Source organism: Oreochromis aureus, linkage group 15 (genome assembly GCF_013358895.1).
Source record: "Oreochromis aureus strain Israel breed Guangdong linkage group 15, ZZ_aureus, whole genome shotgun sequence".
Classification (NCBI taxonomy): domain Eukaryota; kingdom Metazoa; phylum Chordata; class Actinopteri; order Cichliformes; family Cichlidae; genus Oreochromis; species Oreochromis aureus.
This window is the reverse complement of record NC_052956.1, coordinates 22166121-22191722: the sequence shown is the minus strand read 5'-3', so window position 1 is coordinate 22191722 and position 25602 is coordinate 22166121. Positions and strand designations below refer to the sequence as shown.

Sequence of the window (25602 nt, the reverse complement as noted above, 5' to 3'; positions counted from 1 at the left end):
AAACAAGCATAACATATTTACATTAAGCAGACCTCAGTGCAAGAAAATACCTTACCAACACTGCAAGAGAGAAGGGACAACTTAAACATTACAAGGTGTAAAACAAGCATAACATATTTACATTAAGCAGACCTCACTGCAAGAAAATACCTTAATAACACCGCAAGAGAGAAAGGACAACTTAAACATTACAGGGTGTAAAACAAGCATAACATATTTACATTAAGCAGACCTCAGTGCAAGAAAATACCTTAATAACACTGCAAGAGAGAAAGGACAACTTAAACATTACAAGGTGTAAAACAAGCATAACATATTTACATTAAGCAGACCTCACTGCAAGAAAATACCTTAATAACACCGCAAGAGAGAAAGGACAACTTAAACATTACAAGGTGTAAAAACAAGCATAACATATTTACATTAAGCAGACCTCAGTGCAAGAAAAACCTTACTAACACCGCAAGAGAGAAAGGACAACTTAAACATTACAAGGTGTAAAACAAGCATAACATATTTACATTAAGCAGACCTCAGTACAAGAAAAAACCTTAATAACACTGCAAGAGAGAAGGGACAACTTAAACATTACAGGGTGTAAAAACAAGCATAACATATTTACATTAAGCAGACCTCAGTGCAAGAAAAACCTTAATAACAGTGCAAGAGAGAAGGGACAACTTAAACATTACAGGGTGTAAAACAAGCATAACATATTTACATTAAGCAGACCTCAGTGCAAGAAAATACCTTAATAACACTGCAAGAGAGAAAGGACAACTTAAACATTACAGGGTGTAAAACAAGCATAACATATTTACATTAAGCAGACCTCAGTGCAAGAAAAACCTTAATAACACTGCAAGAGAGAAGGGACAACTTAAACATTACAAGGTGTAAAAACAAGCATAACATATTTACATTAAGCAGACCTCACTGCAAGAAAATACCTTAATAACACTGCAAGAGAGAAAGGACAACTTAAACATTACAGGGTGTAAAACAAGCATAACATATTTACATTAAGCAGACCTCAGTGCAAGAAAATACCTTAATAAAACTGCAAGAGAGAAGGGACAACTTAAACATTACAGGGTGTAAAACAAGCATAACATATTTACATTAAGCAGACCTCAGTGAAAGAAAATACCTTAATAACACTGCAAGAGAGAAGGGACAACTTAAACATTACAAGGTGTAAAAACAAGTCAAAGTTATTTACATTAAGCAGACCTCAGTGCAAGAAAATACCTTAATAACACTGCAAGAGAGAAAGGACAACTTAAACATTACAAGGTGTAAAAACAAGTCAAAGTTATTTACATTAAGCAGACCTCAGTGCAAGAAAATACCTTAATAACACTGCAAGAGAGAAGGGACAACTTAAACATTATAGGGTGTAAAAACAAGTCAAAGTTATTTACATTAAGCAGACCTCAGTGCAAGAAAATACCTTACCAACACCGCAAGAGAGAAAGGACGACTTAAACATTACAGGGTGTAAAAACAAGCACAACATATTTACATTAAGCAGACCTCAGTGCAAGAAAATACCTTACCAACACCGCAAGAGAGAAAGGACAACTTAAACATTACAGGGTGTAGAAACAAGCATAACATATTTACATTAAGCAGACCTCAGTGCAAGAAAATACCTTACCAACACTGCAAGAGAGAAAGGACAACTTAAACATTACAAGGTGTAAAAACAAGCATAACATATTTACATTAAGCAGACCTCAGTGCAAGAAAATACCTTACCAACACTGCAAGAGAGAAAGGACAACTTAAACATTACAAGGTGTAAAAACAAGTCAAAGATATTTACATTAAGCAGACCTCAGTGCAAGAAAATACCTTACTAACACCGCAAGAGAGAAAGGACAACTTAAACATTACAGGGTGTAAAACAAGCATAACATATTTACATTAAGCAGACCTCAGTGCAAGAAAATACCTTACCAACACTGCAGAGAGAAAGGACAACTTAAACATTACAAGGTGTAAAACAAGCATAACATATTTACATTAAGCAGACCTCAGTGCAAGAAAATACCTTACCAACACTGCAAGAGAGAAAGGACAACTTAAACATTACAAGGTGTAAAAACAAGTCAAAGATATTTACATTAAGCAGACCTCAGTGCAAGAAAATACCTTACTAACACTGCAAGAGAGAAAGGACAACTTAAACATTACAAGGTGTAAAAACAAGCATAACATATTTACATTAAGCAGACCTCAGTGCAAGAAAATAACTTACCAACACTGCAAGAGAGAAAGGACAACTTAAACATTACAAGGTGTAAAAACAAGTCAAAGATATTTACATTAAGCAGACCTCAGTGCAAGAAAATACCTTACCAACACTGCAAGAGAGAAAGGACAACTTAAACATTACAAGGTGTAAAAACAAGTCAAAGTTATTTACATTAAGCAGACCTCAGTGCAAGAAAATACCTTACTAACACTGCAAGAGAGAAAGGACAACTTAAACATTACAGGGTGTAAAAACAAGTCAAAGTTATTTACATTAAGCAGACCTCAGTGCAAGAAAATACCTTACCAACACTGCAAGAGAGAAAGGACAACTTAAACATTACAAGGTGTAAAAACAAGCATAACATATTTACATTAAGCAGACCTCACTGCAAGAAAATACCTTAATAACACCGCAAGAGAGAAAGGACAACTTAAACATTACAAGGTGTAAAAACAAGTCAAAGTTATTTACATTAAGCAGACCTCAGTGCAAGAAAATGCCTTACTAACACTGCAAGAGAGAAAGGACAACTTAAACATTACAAGGTGTAAAAACAAGCATAACATATTTACATTAAGCAGACCTCAGTGCAAGAAAATACCTTAATAACACCGCAAGAGAGAAAGGACAACTTAAACATTACAAGGTGTAAAAACAAGTCAAAGTTATTTACATTAAGCAGACCTCAGTGCAAGAAAATACCTTACTAACACTGCAAGAGAGAAAGGACAACTTAAACATTGCAAGGTGTAAAAACAAGCATAACATATTTACATTAAGCAGACCTCAGTGCAAGAAAATACCTTACTAACACTGCAAGAGAGAAAGGACAACTTAAACATTACAGGGTGTAAAAACAAGCATAACATATTTACATTAAGCAGACCTCAGTGCAAGAAAATACCTTACCAACATTGCAAGACGGAAAGGACAACTTAAACATTACAAGGTGTAAAAACAAGCATAACATATTTACATTAAGCAGACCTCAGTGCAAGAAAATACCTTACTAACACTGCAAGAGAGAAAGGACAACTTAAACATTACAGGGTGTAAAAACAAGCATAACATATTTACATTAAGCAGACCTCAGTGCAAGAAAATACCTTAATAACACTGCAAGAGAGAAGGGACAACTTAAACATTACAGGGTGTAAAAACAAGCATAACATATTTACATTAAGCAGACCTCAGTGCAAGAAAATACCTTACAAACACTGCAAGAGAGAAGGGACAACTTATACATTACAAGGTGTAAAAACAAGCATAACATATTTACATTAAGCAGACCTCAGTGCAAGAAAATACCTTACCAACACCGCAAGAGAGAAAGGACAACTTAAACATTACAGGGTGTAAAACAAGCATAACATATTTACATTAAGCAGACCTCAGTGCAAGAAAATACCTTACAAACACTGCAAGAGAGAAGGGACAACTTATACATTACAAGGTGTAAAAACAAGCATAACATATTTACATTAAGCAGACCTCAGTGCAAGAAAATACCTTACCAACACCGCAAGAGAGAAAGGACAACTTAAACATTACAGGGTGTAAAAACAAGCATAACATATTTACATTAAGCAGACCTCAGTGCAAGAAAATACCTTACAAACACTGCAAGAGAGAAGGGACAACTTATACATTACAAGGTGTAAAAACAAGCATAACATATTTACATTAAGCAGACCTCAGTGCAAGAAAATACCTTACCAACACCGCAAGAGAGAAAGGACAACTTAAACATTACAGGGTGTAAAACAAGCATAACATATTTACATTAAGCAGACCTCAGTGCAAGAAAATACCTTAATAACACTGCAAGAGAGAAGGGACAACTTAAACATTACAAGGTGTAAAAACAAGCATAACATATTTACATTAAGCAGACCTCAGTGCAAGAAAATACCTTACCAACACCGCAAGAGAGAAGGGACAACTTAAACATTACAGGGTGTAAAGACAAGCATAACATATTTACATTAAGCAGACCTCAGTGCAAGAAAATACCTTAATAACACTGCAAGAGAGAAGGGACAACTTAAACATTACAGGGTGTAAAAACAAGCATAACATATTTACATTAAGCAGACCTCAGTGCAAGAAAATACCTTAATAACACTGCAAGAGAGAAAGGACAACTTAAACATTACAGGGTGTAAAAACAAGCATAACATATTTACATTAAGCAGACCTCAGTGCAAGAAAATACCTTAATAACACTGCAAGAGAGAAAGGACAACTTAAACATTACAAGGTGTAGAAACAAGCATAACATATTTACATTAAGCAGACCTCAGTGCAAGAAAATACCTTACCAACACCGCAAGCAAGAGAGAAGGGACAACTTAAACATTACAGGGTGTAAAACAAGCATAACATATTTACATTAAGCAGACCTCAGTGCAAGAAAATACCTTACAAACACTGCAAGAGAGAAGGGACAACTTATACATTACAAGGTGTAAAAACAAGCATAACATATTTACATTAAGCAGACCTCAGTGCAAGAAAATACCTTACCAACACCGCAAGAGAGAAGGGACAACTTAAACATTACAGGGTGTAAAAACAAGCATAACATATTTACATTAAGCAGACCTCAGTGCAAGAAAATACCTTAATAACACTGCAAGAGAGAAAGGACAACTTAAACATTACAGGGTGTAAAAACAAGCATAACATATTTACATTAAGCAGACCTCAGTGCAAGAAAATACCTTAATAACACTGCAAGAGAGAAGGGACAACTTAAACATTACAAGGTGTAAAACAAGCATAACATATTTACATTAAGCAGACCTCAGTGCAAGAAAATACCTTACCAACACCGCAAGAGAGAAGGGACAACTTAAACATTACAGGGTGTAAAACAAGCATAACATATTTACATTAAGCAGACCTCAGTGCAAGAAAATACCTTAATAACACTGCAAGAGAGAAGGGACAACTTAAACATTACAGGGTGTAAAAACAAGCATAACATATTTACATTAAGCAGACCTCAGTGCAAGAAAATACCTTAATAACACTGCAAGAGAGAAGGGACAACTTAAACATTACAGGGTGTAAAAACAAGCATAACATATTTACATTAAGCAGACCTCAGTGCAAGAAAATACCTTAATAACACTGCAAGAGAGAAAGGACAACTTAAACATTACAGGGTGTAAAAACAAGTCAAAGATATTTACATTAAGCAGATCTCAGTACAAGAAAATACCTTACCAACACTGCAGGAGAGAAAGGACAACTTAAACATTACAAGGTGTAAAATAAGTCAAAGATATTTAAAATAACCAGACCTCAGTGTAAGAAAGTGTCTTACCAACACTGAATCATCGTCTTCAGGGATGTAGGGGGGGTACTCACCTTGCACTTCACTGTCACGCTTGACATCAGCATCCAATTCTTCATGAGAAGAGGGGGAGAGAGCGATGTACTCACCTACACTGACATGTTCGGCATCAGTGTCCTATGCTTCATCAGAAAAGATGTTGATCGGGAGACTGTGATCAAGGATCCTGATGACTTCAGAAAGGCCTTCTTCTGTGGGATGTTCAAGAATGTACTTAAAACGACCTGTGAGGAAACAAGTTTAAAATAACATTAGGAATGTAATAGACATCCAGTGCTGAAGCAGCCTACGTCTGCTAGTTTGAGCAAATGATGAGCATGAGAGCACTTTAGGCTACATTTATGTCAGACTCAATGGCAGTTGTACTTGTTCATTTGAGAAGAAAACAAGATCTCAGCTATGTTCACAATCATTAAGTGAAGCATCCATTTTTAAAAGAAGAGTACCAAACCTCCACCAAGGCAGCCTACTCTGTGTGTAATTTTAAAGTAACACTGTTGTATTTTGTATACTTCATTTTGTTTGATTTCTTCTTTTTAAACCTTTATGCAAACAAACTACATTGGAATAGGTAATGGATAATAGGTATTGATTTGTAAATAACTGGACATGAATAGCTTATTGTATAAATATATTAAAGTAAATTTATAACTAACTATGCAGCTCATTCTCTTAAGTTTTAACATTTCTTTCATTAACTATGTAACACATTTGGAAACAAGGTCAGAGGTTCAACATGTGGATGCAAACTATAATGTAACTGTAGACTCCCCATGCGTCAATTTCATGTCCTAAATGTTGCCAATACAAACAAAGGCAGTAGAACTTTAAACAGTTTTAAAAATAAAACACATTTTCATAAAAGTTTGACTTCATGATTAATTTTTACTATGATGATTGTTTTCAATATTCTTTTTTATGTTGTTTAATTGTATTATTTGTTATCATCTGTAGCTGGGAAAAAATTATAGTTTATTTAAATAAAGCCTTAGAGCTGGAGAAGAAATTGATGTTAGAACCTACCGGGGATCTGGTGCGTTTACACCTGTACGTTCTAACGTTTTGATGTTTTGGAGATGCTGTTACCACAGAAACTCATTTGGGGGCATTTTACGAGTCTGTTATGCTATTTTTTAACCATTTTACTGGGAAAAATAAAGTGTCAAATTTGAAGCCTTCAAATCAAAGTAACACCTTTTTCTAATTCATACACCAGTCCTTAATAAATTCTACACCTCTCCCGGAAAATTTAAAGCACACAAACAATTTACGGGGAAAATCGTGGACTACAAATATTTTGATCACATTAAAAGATGATATTCACACTGGAACTTGTTAAATTATTACATTCATTTTGTGACCCTTTAAACAACTAAAGAAATTTTGAAATGTACCTGCAGGGAAGTCCAAGTGACTGTCGAGGAGTCGGAGTTTTACTAAAATCCGTTTTCAGTAGAAAAATATTCTCCAAAAGTTATGTCCTATGTTTTGACCTTAGAACTGAAGAAGCTTCTCGGATGAGAGGTGAAACGTCTTCAAGCAACTTAAAGAAGTCCAGACGCTTTTCTTTGCAAACTCCTTTGGCCTCCAAAAGTTATCTTTCCACAGGATGAGTTTGGAACAGGTCAAGACAAGCCCAAGAGCAAGTCCAAACTGACTAATGGAACGCTGTGCAGCCTTTATATACCCTCGGCGGGCCCTGGTTACGGTTGCCAAAACTAGCGTGCCAGTTAGCTTTGGGATTGGTTGAGGTCTCGTTTCCAGCGTTGGTGGTCATAAGTGAGCTTAGACCTGTGCAAGCCTTTGTCACGAAAATCAATCTTGTAAAACTCGCTATTTTCGGGGTGAGCCTATAGCACATTTGTGAATTGTCAGTCCTAAAGGTGTAGCTTCTTTGTAGAGTGGTCTCATGCTAACAGTATTACCTTTGACCTCTTCTCAAGATTTTTTTTTAAGGTTAAAGAGATAATGCTATGTAAAACTATTTGAAAACTATGTTATTTACTGCCGCTGTTTGACAACATATAAGCATAAAGGAAATGATATATAGGGATTCTACAGTAACTTTACAGTAACAGGTTAGATATGTTGGACAAGAATTATTTTTGGAAAAATCATATTCGTGATCAAAACTTTTTACTTCATATTTATTACTAAATAATTAAATAAATGCTACACAAGTACTATATCCTCACAAAACATAGTGATCATACTAGAAATTATGTCAAGTATTAAAATGGTTTTCAATTGAGCACATAACCAAAGCCTGGACTTTCCACTTGTTTTTACTGAACTACAGGCTTCATAAAACATGTTTAAAAAGAACAAAGAAAACAAAATGAATATACAGAAAATACAATACAATGTAAAGAAAATGCTGATCAAAGAATAAGCAAAGCTTCTGGAGGTTAGGTCTTGTTTTGTTTTTGATTTTGTTCCTTGACATTACTGAATTCTGGCCCATTTTTCCAAAAATCTGAAAAAAGCATGAAACTTGTTATCAGAGGTAGATATTCCTAACAAAGAGTTTTGCACTTTCATTTGATAACACATACTGTTTATGTATATTTAACGTCACATGCTGACACGTATAATTATAATTAACACAGGTTGTGTAGTCTTTAAATAGATGAGCGTTTTTAAAAGAGCACACATTATAACACTTTGGTAACTTAGTTTTAATTTTGCTGCATACAAGTTGAATGCAGGTAAATCACATTACCTTTTATTATCCTTGAACTTATTTCTAATTCAGCACTTAATATAAACACTGTATGTTTATTTAAAAGATAATAATTAAAAACACTCCTTGTAAAGCATTAAAATCAGGTCAACTTTTATTTTCAAAGGTAAATAAAGTATATCAGCCAATATACTGGACAATGTTCTGCTGAACAACACACATATTACCAATATTGTAGCTGGTGTTATTTAATAATATTGAAATACGTTCAAAATTAAATTTTTGTATTTATTTTTCACACAATTTAAAACGTTTTAGAATAATTAAGTCTAAGCTTCCCATAACTTTGTATTGCAAGTTACATTTCTAATATAATAAATATAAAATGTTTTTATTGTTCATCCACAAGTGCAGTCTCTGGCTCAAACAACACAGAAGCTTGGTGTGTTTTAATATCTTTAAGGATGGTTTGTCTGTCTAGGCATTACTGCTTGAATTACTGTCATGAATTTATGTCAGGGGTCCCCAACTCCAGGCCTCGAGGGCCGGTGTCCTGCAGGTTTTAGATCTCACCCTGGGTCTACACACCTGAATCAAATGATTAGTTCATTACCAGGCCTCTGGAGAACTGCAAGACATGTTGAGGAGGTCATTTAGCCATTTGAATCAGCAGTGTTGGATCACAGACACATTTAAGGAGTTGGGGACCCCTGATTTAGGTGATCCAAATACAATTGCCTGAAGAAAGTGTTTAACATTGTCCCGACTTCCCTCAAGTACAGTGGCTGTAGATGTGGGTTGGAGATGCAATGACCTAGAACCTGCAGGTGACCACACCATCTGTGACGAAGGGCTCATCTCTCCTTTTTGCTATAGATTTCCTGCATGGAAACAATCGCGTTCTTTACAAACTAAATTTGCTCTACCCATTTTATTTATCTGCGACCGCGGGGGCAGCAGCCTAAGCAGAGAACTTCAGACCTCCCTCTCCAGCTTATCCAGGGTAACTCCTTCAGGTCCTGGGTCTGATCCAGGGCCTCCTCCCGGTGGTACACGGGCAGTACACCTCACCTGGGAGACGCACAGGAGGAATCCTTGTCAGATGCCAGAACCACCTTAGCCAGGTCAGGAAGCAGGATGAGGAAGAAATTAGGTCAGATCAGTGCAGGTTTTCACACTGCTCGATATTTCCAAAATACATTTGTAACCAAATAACTTTAAAAACATATGTTTTTAGATCAGATGCCACCTACTTTTCATGACAGTCTTCTTTATGGTATTGTAACAGGGCGGCCTTTTGCGGCTGGCTTTACAGTGAGGCAGACCAAGACAAACTAGTGGAACAAAAAGTATTTAATTTTCATGCAGCTTTCCTCACAAACTATTCACACATCTACTGACAACTAGCAGCCTTAAATACTTTCAGCTGTCAGATAAGTTCTTAAATCCCAACCTTGCCCCACATTATACAACAGATCAACTTATGAATACACTTTAAATTTTCATATTATTAAATATTTTACACTTTAATCTGACACCATACCTGTTATTATAAAAACTCAAGCACAAAAGATTCCCCACACTCCCTTAACCCATGGCCTCTCCCAGAACCTTTAAATGGTGTCTGGACCCCTGGGGGAAACATTGGCCTAGGACACAGGAAAGAAAGGTGAGTAATCACTTCTTACAGTCACTTCTTTGCACCACTTTTATTCCTAGATTTTTCGTACACACATTTGTGTTAGTTCTCCTTACTGGTAAACCTTATTTGCTCTCAATCACAACCTTTCCTTTTCACAGACAATCACCACATTTCTTGATGAGGAGCAGCTTTGCAGGACCTGGAACAAAGGCTACCAACTAATTTTAAGATACACAATAAATATTCAATAAATTATTAAACTTCTTGTGTGCAAATGTTCTTCATGTGCAAATCTATACCTAAAGTGTGACGCTAAATAAAGTGCTAGATAAGGTGCTTTTAATAAAGTGAAAGGTGTGCTCCGAAAGTGCTATATAGATTATAATATAAATAGTGGTAAGGGAGTCCTCTTCTTTACAGGCATAAATCTTCCCTTTGGTAATTGATCAGTAAATCTCACTGCATATAAATTCAGCTTACTGTTATAATTTCACGAGTAAAGCTGCTCAGGTGATTTAATTGCGTAAATGTAGTAAATGTTGAACTGTCCACATTTTGATTTAGTTTTGCATGTTGCTGATTCAACACAGATCCACTGCTGTGGATGAAACCTGCCTCTGAGGTTTTCATCACTTAACCAGAACAGTGTCAGGCAATCATTGAGAAATTGGGCTTAGCGTATGTGACGGTAGAGAAATCCAAGCGCCAGGCACAAAATGAATAAGAGGCTTTTATGTATCTAAATCCAGATTTTAGTCTGAAGTTTTGCTAACCATAATCAAAATATCTACTCTCTTTAACTGCTGGATGTAAAATAATATATACAAAAGAAAAGATTCTGAATCACATTTAGTGATTCAATCACCACAATGAGAGATCCACAATTTAGGATTCAGGCATTTGTTTTAGTTTGATATTGCAATCATTCTATGTTTAGTTTACAGAACCAGTAGTTAGCAGCAGTAACTTCAGCTGCTTAAATTCATTGACATTTGCAAGCATTCCTTTATACACAGCATTTCAGTCAGGTTGAGATCTGGACTACCATGCTATAGATTTGCTGCGGTGCTTGGGGTCATTATCGTGTTGCATGGTCTAATTTAGGAGAAGCTTTAGCTGTCAGAGAGACGGCCTCACTTTTGACTCTAGAAAACTTTGGCATGCAGGGGAGTTCATCGACTGCAAGGTGCCCATCTCTTGTGGCTGCAGGACGAGCTCAAATCACCATCCTTAAACCAGCATGCTTGACAGTTGGTTTGAGGTGTTTGTCCTGTGTTTGGGTCCTCTTGGGGGAGCTCCTTACACTCCATCTTATGTCATGCAGAGACACATCTTCTATAATTATAACTGAGAAGATGGAAGACGATGTCATTAACTAAGAATTGATTTCTTAAATGTCATCAACTAGCTTGCTGACTTTTGCATAAGTAGCAAATAATCCTGCTCATCTTTATTACTATTAGTGCTATGAGTGGGTTTTCTTAAAAGCTTAGTTTTCTTTCACATAGCATAACATGTGAAACCAATTTCTTGCCATTTTATGCAGGTAAACTGCACGTTACAGGTTAAAGTTTGCGTGATGAGGAGTTTGGGAAACTGGCTGGGGCAGGGGTATCACTGTAACATTGCCCGTTTAACATATTTTATTGAGTGTGAGAGATTATAAACAGGTGGAGTAACACCCGAATCACTTTTGGTGTCAATGGACCACAGCTTATTTTAAGTTTTCTTAACATTAGTTCCTTGATTCTGGTGCTTTTCCACAGATTCACAATACATACTTTCAAATAATATAGGATCTATAAAACATTTATACATTATCAGAGCTGTCCAAAACAAAATATGTTGTTTTGATAGAAACAATATTTATGTGCAATGTACTGTGGTAGGTTGTATAATTTATGTATACCTTCTCCATCCCATTTCATCTGTCTATTTTCTGTGCCAAGTTTTTTTCTGTTTAAATGGAAACACAAAGACGTACTTTTGTTTATATTCATTATATTTAGTGTATAAAGTGTATATCTATTTTCTTACTGTTCTTATATCTATTTGTTTTTTTGCACTGATGTAATTGGAGCCTCGTAGTCTCGTCTCTCTATATACTATACTGTATATAGCGGAAATGACAGATGTTTACTTTGACTTTTTTTTTAAACTCTTGTAGAGAGCAGAATCCCTTTTGTCACAGATGTGTTTATTAAAATGCATTGGATGTACCTGGACACACTAATTAGGCTTAACTGGGAAAAACAGCAGCTTAAAAAAAAGATTTTGACTGAGGATAATGGTGTCAGACTTCCCCATTTTAATGCAGATATTTAAAGCTATTGCAAAGCTTGTTGACTTTGGGAATGATGCTGTTCAGCAGTGGCTGCAGCTCCTTGGGAGAGAGCCCGGGAGATGAAGGAACAACCTGTTAGTCCATCAAATGCGTGTAGTAGCACTGAGACAGAGACGAGAGTCTCAGTCTGCAGCTGTGACTTAAGGCACAATACCTGTCCGGGTCACATGTGTAAACTTTGTGAGAAAGCCATCGCTCAGGGAAATGTGTAAAGACTGGTGAGCGTTTAGAACAAGTGAAGTTACTGTGTGGCAATCAAAAAAAAAAAGTGAATATTAAATCAAAATGCCTGTCTTTCATAAAAATGCGTTTCTCTTTTTTTCTAATGAAAATGATCTACATTCAAGTCAAAATTATTACAAAATAAATGAATAAAAAGTTGTTGTTTTTTGTTTAGTTTTTTGTGTGTTTGAAATTAAAGTCTCCTCTTTGATGTGTTGACTACAGGTGTACACTAGCAGGAAAGCCTTTCTAAAAGGGGGGAACAGCAGGGGGTAATTACGGAAGCAGAAAGATGTGGAGCCCAGTTAATATAGTAAAAAAACAAACACAAAAACCAAAAAACCAAAAAGGGGAAGGAAATAAATAAAATACAAACTAGCCACAATAAAAGTCCAATCCTCCTCGATCAGCAAGCTGAAGTCACTAAAGGGTCCCAATCAAGAGTCCTCCGGAAAGAATTATTTATTTGATAGATTTCATTATGTTCAAATCGAGATAACAATGTGTCGTGTTAGATCAAAGCTCACTGAAGTACAGCCTGGATTCTTAACAGCACTTTGACATTAATGATATAAAGCTAATTTAGTTCTGATTAAATCAGCTCTTCCTCACACAGAGTGATAAAACTAAGCTCTGCTGCTACAACAGAAAGGTATAGGACAAATGGCTGGTAGATCTTTGAATCGGGGAGAAATCATTATCTTAGTTTATCAAGAAATATCCAGGCTGTCCTCAAGGCCTCTGAGACAAAGCACATAAATGTTGAAAAACCATTAAAAATACTGGTCACTTCAAAAAACAAAACAAAAGAAACAATAAACAAATAAAAGTCACTTTGTTTTTAAAAGTAGGAGAGTTAACATCATATCACAGTTTCAGTACCGTTATCCAAACTGTGACTAAAGCAAGAGCATGAGTCTCTGTTTAAAAGGTTGAGTATGAAGGTGAAAAGAAATATACAGCTGATATGCGAGTGCTGATATGTGAGATCTGACAGAAGCAGGAGGGTCGGTCAAACTTCATCAGATGATTGGACATTTTCATAGTTCACTGCTCCATCATCATCCTCATCTTTGCACATCTGTAAAATACAGAATAATGAACTTCATTAAAACTGTAACTGCATTTTGCATTTAGCACAATCAAACTAATAAGCCAACAAAGTAAAGATTTTCTTTTATCCTGATGGGTTCTACTTGTTCATGAGGAGGTACACTTTTAGTCATGATTATAATTAATGTATAATAGCCAGAACAGTTTACAGGACAGTTTTATCCAAAATTCAGTGTGATCGTCTATTTATTGTGTATACTTTCACCTAAAAAAGTTAACAAACTCACCGTGTTTTCATCCATCTGTGCTTTTTCCCCTAAAAGGACCAAGTAAGGAGTCAACTTTAGCTTCCACAAACAAAATCTTGTTTATATATGATTATTCTCACCAACTCTTATCCAGATGTTGACGATCACAACAGCAGCAATAAGTGCTGCTAAACCCAGAGCCACAATGATGAGCCTGTACCAGGACCAGTCTGGGAAGATAAAGAAAACACGAAAAGCATATTTTAAATGTATTTTTCTTTGCAAAACACACAACACAAACCTCAAACTAATTTTCTTGAACCTTCCATGCTTTCCAACTCTTTTGTCGCCAGACCTGCTCTCATTGTATTTTCAATTGTGATTTCCAATTTAGCTGTTGTTGTTGTAATTGTTTCTTCACCTAAATGAAAAAATAAAATTCAGTAATAAATTGTCTGTATATTCGGTCAGTTAAAACTTTAAGTTGTTAAAATAAGCAGATAATGTGAAGTTATTTTCAAAAGTTCATCATAATCATTAAAATCTCTCCTGCTTTCTTACCTGATGAATGAGGGCTGAAGGTAAAAAGCTGCTCTTTGTCATCTTCTGTTGTTACGTTACACTTAAAGTCAGAGTTAGATATGTGACTGTATAAAGAATTTACAAAAGTCACAGTAGCAGAGCAGGAAGACTGTGATGTTTTTATGTTTGAGTAATCTCTATTCAGAGCTTCACTGTAATGGATCCACTTCACTTTGTGTTCACAATGTCCATGTACCTGCACAGAGCAGTTTAAAGTCACCTGATCCCTGCTCTTCTGTTCAGTCACTGGTGAAGATGAAATGCAAGAAGAATTAAAAACAGTATGAATATGTTTCTTTTTACTAACTTTAATGTTTTATTATGTTGCTCTAACAACACAATTTGACCTCCAACATATTGTGGTATAAATACTCACTGATGACATCAGACAGATGAACCACAGCATCTGGACCTTGCTGTCTCCCTGGATTGCCTCTAAACTGTCTGCAGGTGTAACGACCAACATCCTCAGCTGTGACCTTCTTTATAACCAGTGAGCATTCTGCTGTAACACTCAGTCTGTCTGATTTGACTGTTTCTTTGATCTGTCCAAGATTAACCAGCTCTACTGCTGCTTTTCCTCTTGAATCAGTGAAAAGCCAGGTGGTAGTGTGACAGCTGTGATGATTGTTGATCACGTTTTCACAAGGCAAAGTGACTTTATCTCCATCTCTGACAGTGAAGGAGAGTGAAAAATCTCCACTTAGATCTCCTGAGAATATAACAGAGAAAAAAAACATTACTTGTCTGAACGGAGATGATTTACATTATTATTACAAAAGAACTAACAAAAAACTTGGTTTGGGTTGTCAAACAAAAGCACAGCTGTCTTGGAGTTTAAAATAAAGTAAAACTCAAAAGAAGATAGAAAAAAATCTCTTACATGTTAAATGTATCCTTACCTTTAAACTGAAGCACAAATATAAAAAACCCCAGACATTGTAATACATCTAGATGCATGAAGAGCTTCCTTTAATTAGTGAATCATGATGTCCTCATAAAGACTTTCAGCTTTCTCTTCTCACATTATTTAACAAACAGTTTGAAACAACAAGTTCAGCTGATTTGCTCCACAAAGACTCCAAAGGAGGAATATAAAAATAAATGCAAAAAGCAAACAGAAAGTATCACAGCATAAAAGCTAAAGTAGGTAAAAGAAAATTGACGTAGAAATTAAACCTAATAACTGAGACAAAACAAGATTTTGGTGACTATTGTAAGTGAACATACTTATCAATAACAGAAGTCTATCATTAAGACAGTGAATTATTCAAAAATACTTCATGCATCTGTTAATCTAAACAATAATCTAATCAGTAAGTTAGATGCTGAAAAAGTGTTACAGTAGGAAGAGGTTTGCAAAGCTAATTAATTTTCATATCTGAACCTGTGTGTTTGAAATTTGTTGTTGATATTAAGTAAAAATAGCAAAAAGGTTTTATTTGTAAATATAGGTTTCCTTACCTGAAAAAAGAAGCAACAAAAACAGAGAAATGTTGAATAATTTGTGTTCAATCATCGTGTTTTGTTCTGGTTTTCCTTCTCATCTTGTCACATCTGTAACTGGCAAACTCTGTTGCACTTGTCAACGACACATGCCTATCTAGTTTACTTCCTGTCTCCTCCTCATTCAGGCTGTGGTTATTTTTAATGTTATGGTTATTTGTTGTATTTATTTTTAAATGTAGATCACATGAATTCCCTTTTTCAAATGTGTAGACCCCTTCTCAACCAAACTGACACTGCAGTCTTACTAACTTTGGTGGAGGGAAATAAGAGTAATTTTATAGGATATTAAATAATGTGTTGTAGAGTTTTATCTCCACTGAAGCCACAGCACACTTCCTGTCCACTGCCATATATCAAAATATGTATTCGTACCAGGAATGACATTACATTGTGCAGTGTGACATTCTGTCTTGTGCAAACTCATATTGCTTGTTCAGTGTTTATTAAACAACAGAATCCATGTTGGTGATGGTGATCAAGACTTTGCTCTTAATGATTTAGCTGGTTCAATTAATTTTTAATTAATTTAAAAAAATAATTAATTATGATTATGTTTTTTGTCGATAATGTGGCTACAACAGCACCAGAGTGGGGGAGGTGTTATCCACAAATGACCAGAATAAACATAAGTGGGAATATTTTGTATTTTAAATTGCTTTACTTTCTTGAAACCTAAAAATAAAATGTTGAGTTTTGTTTATTTAAATATTCATTGTGATTCCTGGTTTGTATGGTATTCATATTAACTTCCTGTAGTCCTTTGTGTATTTAGTTCTCAGGTCCTAGTTGCTTTGGCTTTATTCCTCCCTTAGTGTAAAAGTTGGTTCTGTTCACGTGGATGCAGTGGCAGGTTTTCACATTTTCAGTGCCACTCATCCAAGTGACTTCTTCAGTCTCATCTGATTGCAGATTTCCCCGACCTCATAACATTGGATTTGCATAATGACTGAAACTAGCACCCCTGATTGTTTTCTCTGTTTAGCTTTCTCATTTCCTGTCTTATTTTGGTGAGCATGTGTTCCATGTGTGCGTTGTCTTGGGTTTTACTTCCTTTGTTCCTTTGTTTTCCTTTCCTCCAAAGTGACTTTATCTCCATCTCTGACACTAAAGGAAAGAGAAAGATCTACTGAGAATATGCCAGAGAAGTAGAAATGTTACCATTACCTTTCAGAGTGCAGAGTAATGACATACTTAAGCAGAGAGAGTTTGAATTTGGATGTTTATTTTTTCATTTTTAAGACTGCAACAATCTTAGTTTGCTTTGCTTAAAGAAACATCACAATCATCATATTTACATAAAGAGCACTCATTTTTGAAAAAATAAAAATAAAATATGAAAAAAAAGTTCTTCATTTTTATTTTTATTTTTTTAACCAGCTAGTGTATGTGTCTATTTGGCATTAAGTAGATACCAACAAGTAATAACTGGAGTTCATCATTACCTCCTCTGCTTTTGCTGTTTCCCCAGCTTAGTTTGTTACAATTATTATACAGCACCCCCTGCTGGACAACAGTAATTGTTAAAAAAAATAAACGAAACTGACGAAACTGGTAAAAAATACATGAATAAAAATAGAATGTTACATGGTGAACTTCAGCCTAACATCTTCCATTATACACTCCAGTAGACATAAAACTAATAACAAAACAGTAATGTTGAATGAAATGAAAATTGTGGATCCAAAATGCAGACTGTGGAAAACAAAAGCCAAACTTTTATTGGGGCAAGGAAAAATCCAACAGGGACCAGATAACAGTATCCATCAAACAAAACTAAATATACAACAGGAAAACTCACAAGCAGACAGACAGTAAGCTTAGAACAGAATGAGTGGTTACACCCACAACGAGGAAATGAAAGGGAAACAAACACTGCCGTAAAAAGTTATGACTCTAACTTTACTGGACACCTGTTTTCACTGACATTTGGAAGGAAGCAGAAAATTTACTGGGTTTTACTTGTACTTGATCACAGACGACAAGTAAGCTTGTCATGTAATGAAACAAGTGTATTTGTTCAGTGTTATTGATCTGATCAAGGTCTAAATAATCCAACACTAAACTTTGATTGGAGCAGATGCTTAAATCTGTTCAACACTGACCAGTGCTGACCAGTTATTTACTTTTTTAGTCCACTCTCCAAGTCAGTCAATAGGAAAAACATCCACCATCCACCTTTTCCACCATGTGTCACTTTGCACTTCAAAATCTCCAACAATTGTTGGATGTGTAAATATGATCAGATGTTGTAAAGGTCACACTAGCTGAGCAGGTAGACTGTGATATCCACACGCCATTGTCATTGTTATAGAGTCATTTCACCGTGTATTTGCATTCTTCATATGTGGACACAGAGCAGTTTAATGTCACTGTGTTCAATGTTCCCTCTAAGCTGCGCACGTGCGCAATTGCGCACTGCTGGCACGGTCTCTGCGCACAGAAAAAAAAAATCTAACCTGAACTGAAATTAAAATAAATACTTTAACAATTCTGTTTTGCAGTGTTAGTCAGTAAGTGACTGGCTGCTCCTGTATGGGATTAGAACGATGCCACCTTATCCTATAGTCCAGCCAATGATGCGATTCACATTCGTATATACGCAGCCAATCAACGTCGTTGACAGGCTATGACAGCGTCCTTATGTGCCGACACCGGTGTTTTAGCTAGCAAAGCGACGTGGCTGATGTGGAGTGAAGCCACGTTAATGACAACGTGTACAACCATTGGAGTTGTGAGCAGGACAGATGGAACAATTGACGGAAAAAGTGTGGACTTTATACCAGTTTTTAAATTGTGTTGATAAGCCACGTAAAACCAGAGTTATGATAAAAATATATACAATGTTTGGTTTTCTTCCAGAATACTATTGATATTTACTGCGGGAAGAAACGGTAAAAACGGTGTTTTATAAGGAAAACGCTCGAAAGTACTCTCCGCCTGTGAGCAAAAACAAAACCAAAAAAACCCCCACCCTTTCCTATTGGTCGAAAAAAGTACCATGTCGACCAATCAAAAAATGATATGGCAACGTGGCATCTAGTTGTTAAGAAACGGGGGGAAGTTTTAGGAGTGACGGCGGTTTTGAGATGTGAGAGATTTGAGACGTTTAGCGCAAATCTTGTGTAGTTAGTGTGTAGTGTAGTCAATAGTTATGTTGTGTGTATCACAACAATGAGGCGGCTGCTGAATGTTACAGGTGTTACAGGAGTGATACATCTCCTGTTGTCAGGCCTGCAGGTATCAGGCTGTTGTTCTCCTTTATCTCATAGTGGACAGAAATTATTTTTTGGAGTGGCACAAATAATTTGTGTGGCATCAGATTTGATGCAGAACAGCTGATTGTTCTGTAAATAGTCTGAAATGTTTATTTAAAAACGCCTTGGCTGCATTAAAAAATAAATAGCTGCAAAAAACTTTGTTGTTTGCCAAACTGAGTTACTTTTTTGAAGAAGTAATTATATAATTAATTGCCCAACATTGGTCATTATATACTGTATGTGGCAGACAGAGTTACAGGACTCTCTCCCAGACCACAGACTAATAATACAAGTCAGAACTTTATGAAAAAAAAAAAAAAAGACAGAAAGAAAGTTGTGTTTTCAAAATTGGAGTTCAAGTTATTTTTTACTTCCAATAGTGTTAACATACTGCACAGGTCATGAACAAGATTTTTTTAAATTTTCATTGTAAGTGGGCTAAAGCAGTTAATTAAAAGTACACTGTAAAATATAACTTGTTGTTTCAACTTAAAAATATGAGGTAAAGGGCTGCCTTAAAATTTTAAGTTAAGTCAAGAAATAGAGTTTGTTCTTATAACACAACCAATTGTTATCTTAATGAAAAATCACATGTTGTCTAAACTTTCATCTTAGTTTAGTTGGCTGAGATTTGTTAGTCAGTTCAACTCCTTTAATTGTCATTTTTACTTGGGAAAACCCTTTCAGCTAAATTAAAATAATCTATTGTTTAAACTCTTGTCCTAGTTCAGTTGACTTGGGTTTTTTAGTTAATTCAAATACTTTAGTAGTTCTTTTAACTTAGGAATCTATTTTAGCTTAACTAACATAATCTGTTAGCTAAGTTGATTTAAGTTTATTAATTACCTGAGCTCCTTAAGGTAGCTGAGTGAACTTGTAAATCAGTTTCATTTTAATTATCAGAGTTGATTGACTGGATGTAAAGAAAAATGTGTATTAAACATCTTAAGTTTTGTTTTGTTTTTTGGCTTTCTAACATCCATTTCAGCAAAACTACCTGTTAGGTTTATCTTAGATCTCAGGTTTAAATATCTACATTCCTTTAAATTAATTTTCTGTTGTTTACAGAAAAAAAATAAAACCCACAGATTCCATTAAAGTCTATCTGATCATTTCATACAGAAAGTTTGTTTTAAGAACATGACAAGACAATTACTCATGAGCACCCAACATTCACCATTTATTGTGCCATCTTAGTCATCTGAGAAACAGAAAAATCAGTGACGTAGCTCATCAGGCTCACAATCCATCAAAACTCAAAGGCTGCTCCCTGTGAAACAATAAATTTGAACTTGGTCTTGAGCCCAGTTTGGGTGAAGATTAAATTCTGACCAATACTCTCGGAGCAGTAGTGATTCTTGTGAAGTAACAACATAAAGTCTGCATTAATGTAATGTATCAATGGGACACTTGCTATTTTAGAAAAGTTATTCTTTACATTTACAAAATTTTTAAACTTCATTGTGCTCAGTCACACCTGTTAGCATAAAACTTGAAATATTAAAATAGTACAAAACCTTTGATAAGTGACAGTAAAGATCAGTTTATAACAAGTAAGACATCAAACTCTTGTATTTGTCTTTGTTTACAATTGCAACAAATTCCACAGAACCAATATCTCTGAAAATGAGTGCATGCTTCTGAAACATTTGATAATATGAATATTTCAGAAACATCAGTTTGAGTCTGCTCAATTGCAAAACAAAGGAAAAACTACTGACTTGCATGAGATAAGCATCTGCAAAGTCCACCATTATATTGTTGTTCACATAAGTTTCTTAAACCATGAACAAATGAGTAATTGTCTAATCTGGAATTTTGTAAAGTGTAGTCATTTAGTGACATACAAAAGTGAGAATGAGAACTTCCAAGAATAAAAAAAACAAACAGTAAAATAAAAACTGTCCTTAACACTAAGGAGCATACAATTACAGTTCTGCATGGCTTTCTCCAAGAGTCTGTTTCTTAGACCATGCACTAGTGAGATGCACTGCCTTCCACCAATGTTCATTAGGATGTTCTGAATGACTTCAAAGATGTCCTTAAGTTCCTTTGGATAGTCTATGTTGAGGGCAAAAAGAAGGCCCATCAGCATGGAAATGGCACTTGAGACATCGCTCAGATTAGACAGGATTACTGCCGCCTCAAGGACAACCAACACATCGATGATGTCTTCTTCTTTCACCATCGCAATGCCAACTTTCATCCTCTTAGAAAACGTGTCTTCAATACCTGTCGGCTATAAAAGGGTTCAAAGAAAAAAAAAAAAAAAAATTACACAATTACAATTACACAATATCCCTTGTGCTTAACAATTCATGTCTTTCCAAAGAAGAGCCATACTGATGCTTTGGATGATGGTGATTGGCTTTGGGTAACACTTATCAGTTGTTAAAGTTTTTTCAGAATGAGATATGCACCCCCATGTTACAAATCCATTTCTTGCTTTAAACAAAGACCATGTTCATAAATAACTGAGCATGTCTTCAATTGCAGAATTCAAACAAAATTTTCAATTTAAATGGTAAATGGCCTGTATTTGTATAGCGCTTTACTAGTCCCCTAAGGACTCCAAAGCGCTTTACACATTCAGTCATTCACACACATGGGTGGATGACTGAATCGTGGCTGAAGAGTTGACAGTTCGTCTTATAATTGGAAGGTTGCCGGTTCGAGCCCCAGCTCCGACAGTTTCAGTCGTTGTGTCCTTGGGCAAGACACTTCACCTGTTGCCTACTGGTGGTGGTCAGAGGGCCCGGTGGTGCCAGTGTCCGGCAGCCTCGCCTCTGTCAGTGCACCCCAGGGCAGCTGTGGCTACAATGTAGCTTGCCATCACCAGTGTGTGAATTTAAATCTACTTATGCTAAATATTGGCTGTGCTCTAAACCAAATCTGGCTGAGAATACATGAAATGTGCAAACTGCAGCTACACTACAGGATCAGATTGTGGCTCCATAGACAATGCTTCTTTAATCAGTTTATTGATTAAAGTTTATTTTTTTCCCCTATATTAACAGCATGAAAAAGAGCATATAGACATGGCTGAACAGGTTGCATAATTGGCACTGAATATCAACATCCACCTTTACCCGGCTGCCCAATGACTCTCGGCCAGTAACCTTTAATTGCTTACCCAGTCTACACAGTCTCTTTTCCAGGGTCCAGGACATTTCACCAAAGTATTGCCCCCACAGCTGTAGCAGCCACTGCAGCCCCTTAAATATCCTAATATCTCTGCCATTACAATATACAATGTGAGAAATCAAACGTAAAGCTGAAGTGAACAGTACAGCAGCGAAATGTCAAAGACCCTGGTGAAGACATGAATAAACACAAGACACTAATAATATCAATGCTAGCTTGCCAGTTAGTTTCTCTGAAACCCAGACCAACTCCAGTGTCAAAGATCTTGTAATAATACATTTGGTGAGGAAAAAGTACACATGTTATCATGTGGCATCTGTTGTTTCATAGATGCCACATGTTTAATTTAAAATCCACTGTGGTGCTGTCATTATTAAATTTACTAAAAGAAACAATGCTAACCTTCACAGTCTTGAAAGTGTGTGAGGGATCTTCCTTTAGAAAATGAGGTCCTCTGTCCTCTTCCTTTGTGTAGGGCTCTGGTCAAAGAAGTCAAAAAGAAAACAAAAACACTTTTTAAACAGTGTTTATGAAGCATGTAGACAGCTCCAAATTCACAGCTTTTTGATACATAATTCCATCAATATATGATTATCATTGGAGATTTTGAATCAGGCTTATCAGGACATTCAAGTAGAATATGATATCCAACCTACCACCAATATACATAGATTCTGTAAAAGTTACCACACTAAATGTCCGGTTGTGAAATATGATGACAGACTTTACTTATCAGCTTTCTTTCAATGAGTTCATCAGTTGAACTGGATAACCTAAAACTTAAACAAAGGATTAGATTTCGCAGTTGAACACTTACATCATCTCCGAAGCATCTTATGAGCCTAGTTAGCCCTCCTATGCCGCTCTTGATTTTGTACAGCTCCACGAACCTCTCCATAATGGTCAAGCACAGCAAAAGGAACCCTTTCAGGTCAACAGATGTAAGACGGGCAAATTCTGCTTCAACCTGAGCAATAGAAGAAGAGGGTGGAGAGTACAGGCAGAATGAAAAAAAGATTCTTTGAGACCCAAATTTAAGCAAACAGTCATCTGAGGCCCATTAGAGAAAACACAAACGCACAAAAGCAAACAAACAAAAGATGCACTTTACCTGCCGTTCAGCAAACAAGGAAGTTCAGAGAACAATAAGCTCTGTCCTGAAATCTTTTAAAGTAGAATGATTGTGAAAATGACTTATGTGATGTAAAACTTTAGTAAAGCGTGCGATTAAAAGAACACTGAGTAAAAGGACAAGTAACAGTTTCCTTATTCCTCAGATGTTTACCTTGATGAGCAATACTGTTTTAGTCCAACTGCCTCATTAAAGTTACACAACAGGCTTTTTACATTAAAGCCAGCAAGTCCATTACATACTCCCTTTTAGATCTGAAATACTGTGCAGATTCTGTGTATATGTAGTGGACAGCAATTTACCCAAAAGAGTGCAAAGTTTGCAAGTCCACCTCATTTAAATGACAAAGTCAGATGTGATCATCTAGACCTGTGAAAATAAATTAATGACAAACTTGCAGTTATGGATGTTATTACAACCACAAGAACCTAAACAGTCTGCTCCATTGCTTTTGTTAATGAATCATTTGTTGGTAACACGTCTGAATATTTAGTTTATGCCACCTGCATATGATCATCAATAGTGCCATATTACTTCTTAAGAAGTACCCTGACACTACAATCTTTGTATCATTTGTTCTACCGAGCTATTAAATTACAATATAATCTGAGGTGTTTCCAGTATGACAAAATGCACAAATTGTAACTTACCATTTGACTCCACTGACAAAAATAAATCCCCAGCATCAAGTTTGGCTTCACAGACCTAAAATAAGTAAAATAAAAATATATGTTATAATTATATTGTTTTCGCCATTTATTCATGTTTGCTAATTTTCTGACATATAAACAATGTTAGTTTTGTTACAATACAGAGAATGCAGTTTAATTAAAAGGTAAATTATGCAAAAAAAACCAAAAACTTCTGCAGTATACCATGCCAAAAATCAGTGTCTCTGATGCCAATTATTTTATCACTACAGCTCTTTTAGTATGGAAACTCACACAATCTAGTCATACTGATCACAAGAGTTCAAAAATAAGTCAAAATAGTGAGCTGTTGTTAAGCATAAAGCATTTCAGGGTAACAAATAACTGCACAATAGAATTAAAGCAAAAACTAAACACACTGGAGGACTATCTGATAAAAAACTAATATAATGCTGGTTTGTAGACCATATTTTGTCTCAGTCCTCAGTGCACTCTTGCAGCTTAGCATGCAGCAGTTAATAACAACTTAAGTGATTACATAGGGGTAAACAGATGACAACAAGCATCGGAGTCCTGCCAAAAGTTCTTTTTGAACCCAGTCAGTTATTGGAAATATTGCCAAAATGAACTTCCACCAAAATACAACAGCCTGTGAACTTGAAAGAAATTTACAAGTACAGAGACAATATGAAATAAGCTTTATTAATTAGCTGAGTTAGCTTGCTAATATCGCAACAGTGGTTGAGTGCACAACCTTAAAGCTAGCGGCACAATACTTGTGATTTGCTCAGCGCCACATTAAACCCATAAAAAAGGCCATATGTCAGTTTATTAGCTCAAGTTTGGTCATGACATACAAGCTGGACCTTGTCGGCTAAAGTTACATTAGCTAAAGCAAACATTTCGGTAAAAGAGAAAAACACACATCATGCCATAGATTCAAAACATGTTCCAACTTTTGTAGCTCTCTTTCCTTATAGTTATAACCAATGTTACTCACCTTGAAAGCATATTCCAAAGAAGACGATTAGAAAACGTCCAAGTAAAGTGAGCATGTCGTTAACCGCCAATTCCCCATGATGCACCTCGGTAGCAGTCACGTGAGGCAGTTTTGAATCCTGCTGTGCTCAACTTACCCACATTGTCAAGTTCACATAAGTTGCTGATTTAGCTGGACATGAGTTTTCAAGTTAGCTTTTTTGGTGTAATTGGGACGTTTTAACTTGTAATTCTATGTTATAACAACAACTTCAGTCATCTATCGTCAAACTGATATAGAATAATATGTTGAAATAACAAACATCTAGAATTACATTTTACAGTGTAGTCTAACATAAATGTAAATGCTGTAATTTGATTATTTTAATAAACCATGTAACTTGGATGGATTAGATGCTGGCGTGACCACAGTGTACACGTCTGATGTCGCTCGCAGTGGTCCAAGGGATCGCCCAGGGAGTTTGTGTGTTCGCTCAGACACATGAAAAATTAGAGGGAACATTGACTGTGTTG

General features: G+C 35.8%; 1 protein-coding gene across 2 annotated transcripts; it reads right to left on the bottom strand.

Annotated features, from left to right (window-relative positions):
- Nucleotides 1–12967: 12967 nt before the first annotated feature.
- LOC116326771 lies at nucleotides 12968–15962 on the bottom strand. 2 transcript variants are annotated; one of them, XM_039599330.1, is made up of 7 exons: nucleotides 15863–15962; nucleotides 14775–15110; nucleotides 14378–14644; nucleotides 14139–14237; nucleotides 13957–14046; nucleotides 13856–13884; nucleotides 12968–13596 (listed from the first exon to the last, which is right to left on the bottom strand). In XM_039599330.1, the coding sequence occupies exons 1-7, from the start codon at nucleotides 15915–15917 to the stop codon at nucleotides 13528–13530; spliced, it is 945 nt and encodes a 314-aa protein (XP_039455264.1). In that variant the 5' UTR covers nucleotides 15918–15962; the 3' UTR covers nucleotides 12968–13527. The 2 variants fall into 2 exon arrangements, with proteins under 2 accessions (XP_039455264.1, XP_039455265.1); XM_039599331.1 differs by having other exon boundaries at nucleotides 14172–14237.
- Nucleotides 15963–25602: the final 9640 nt, after the last annotated feature.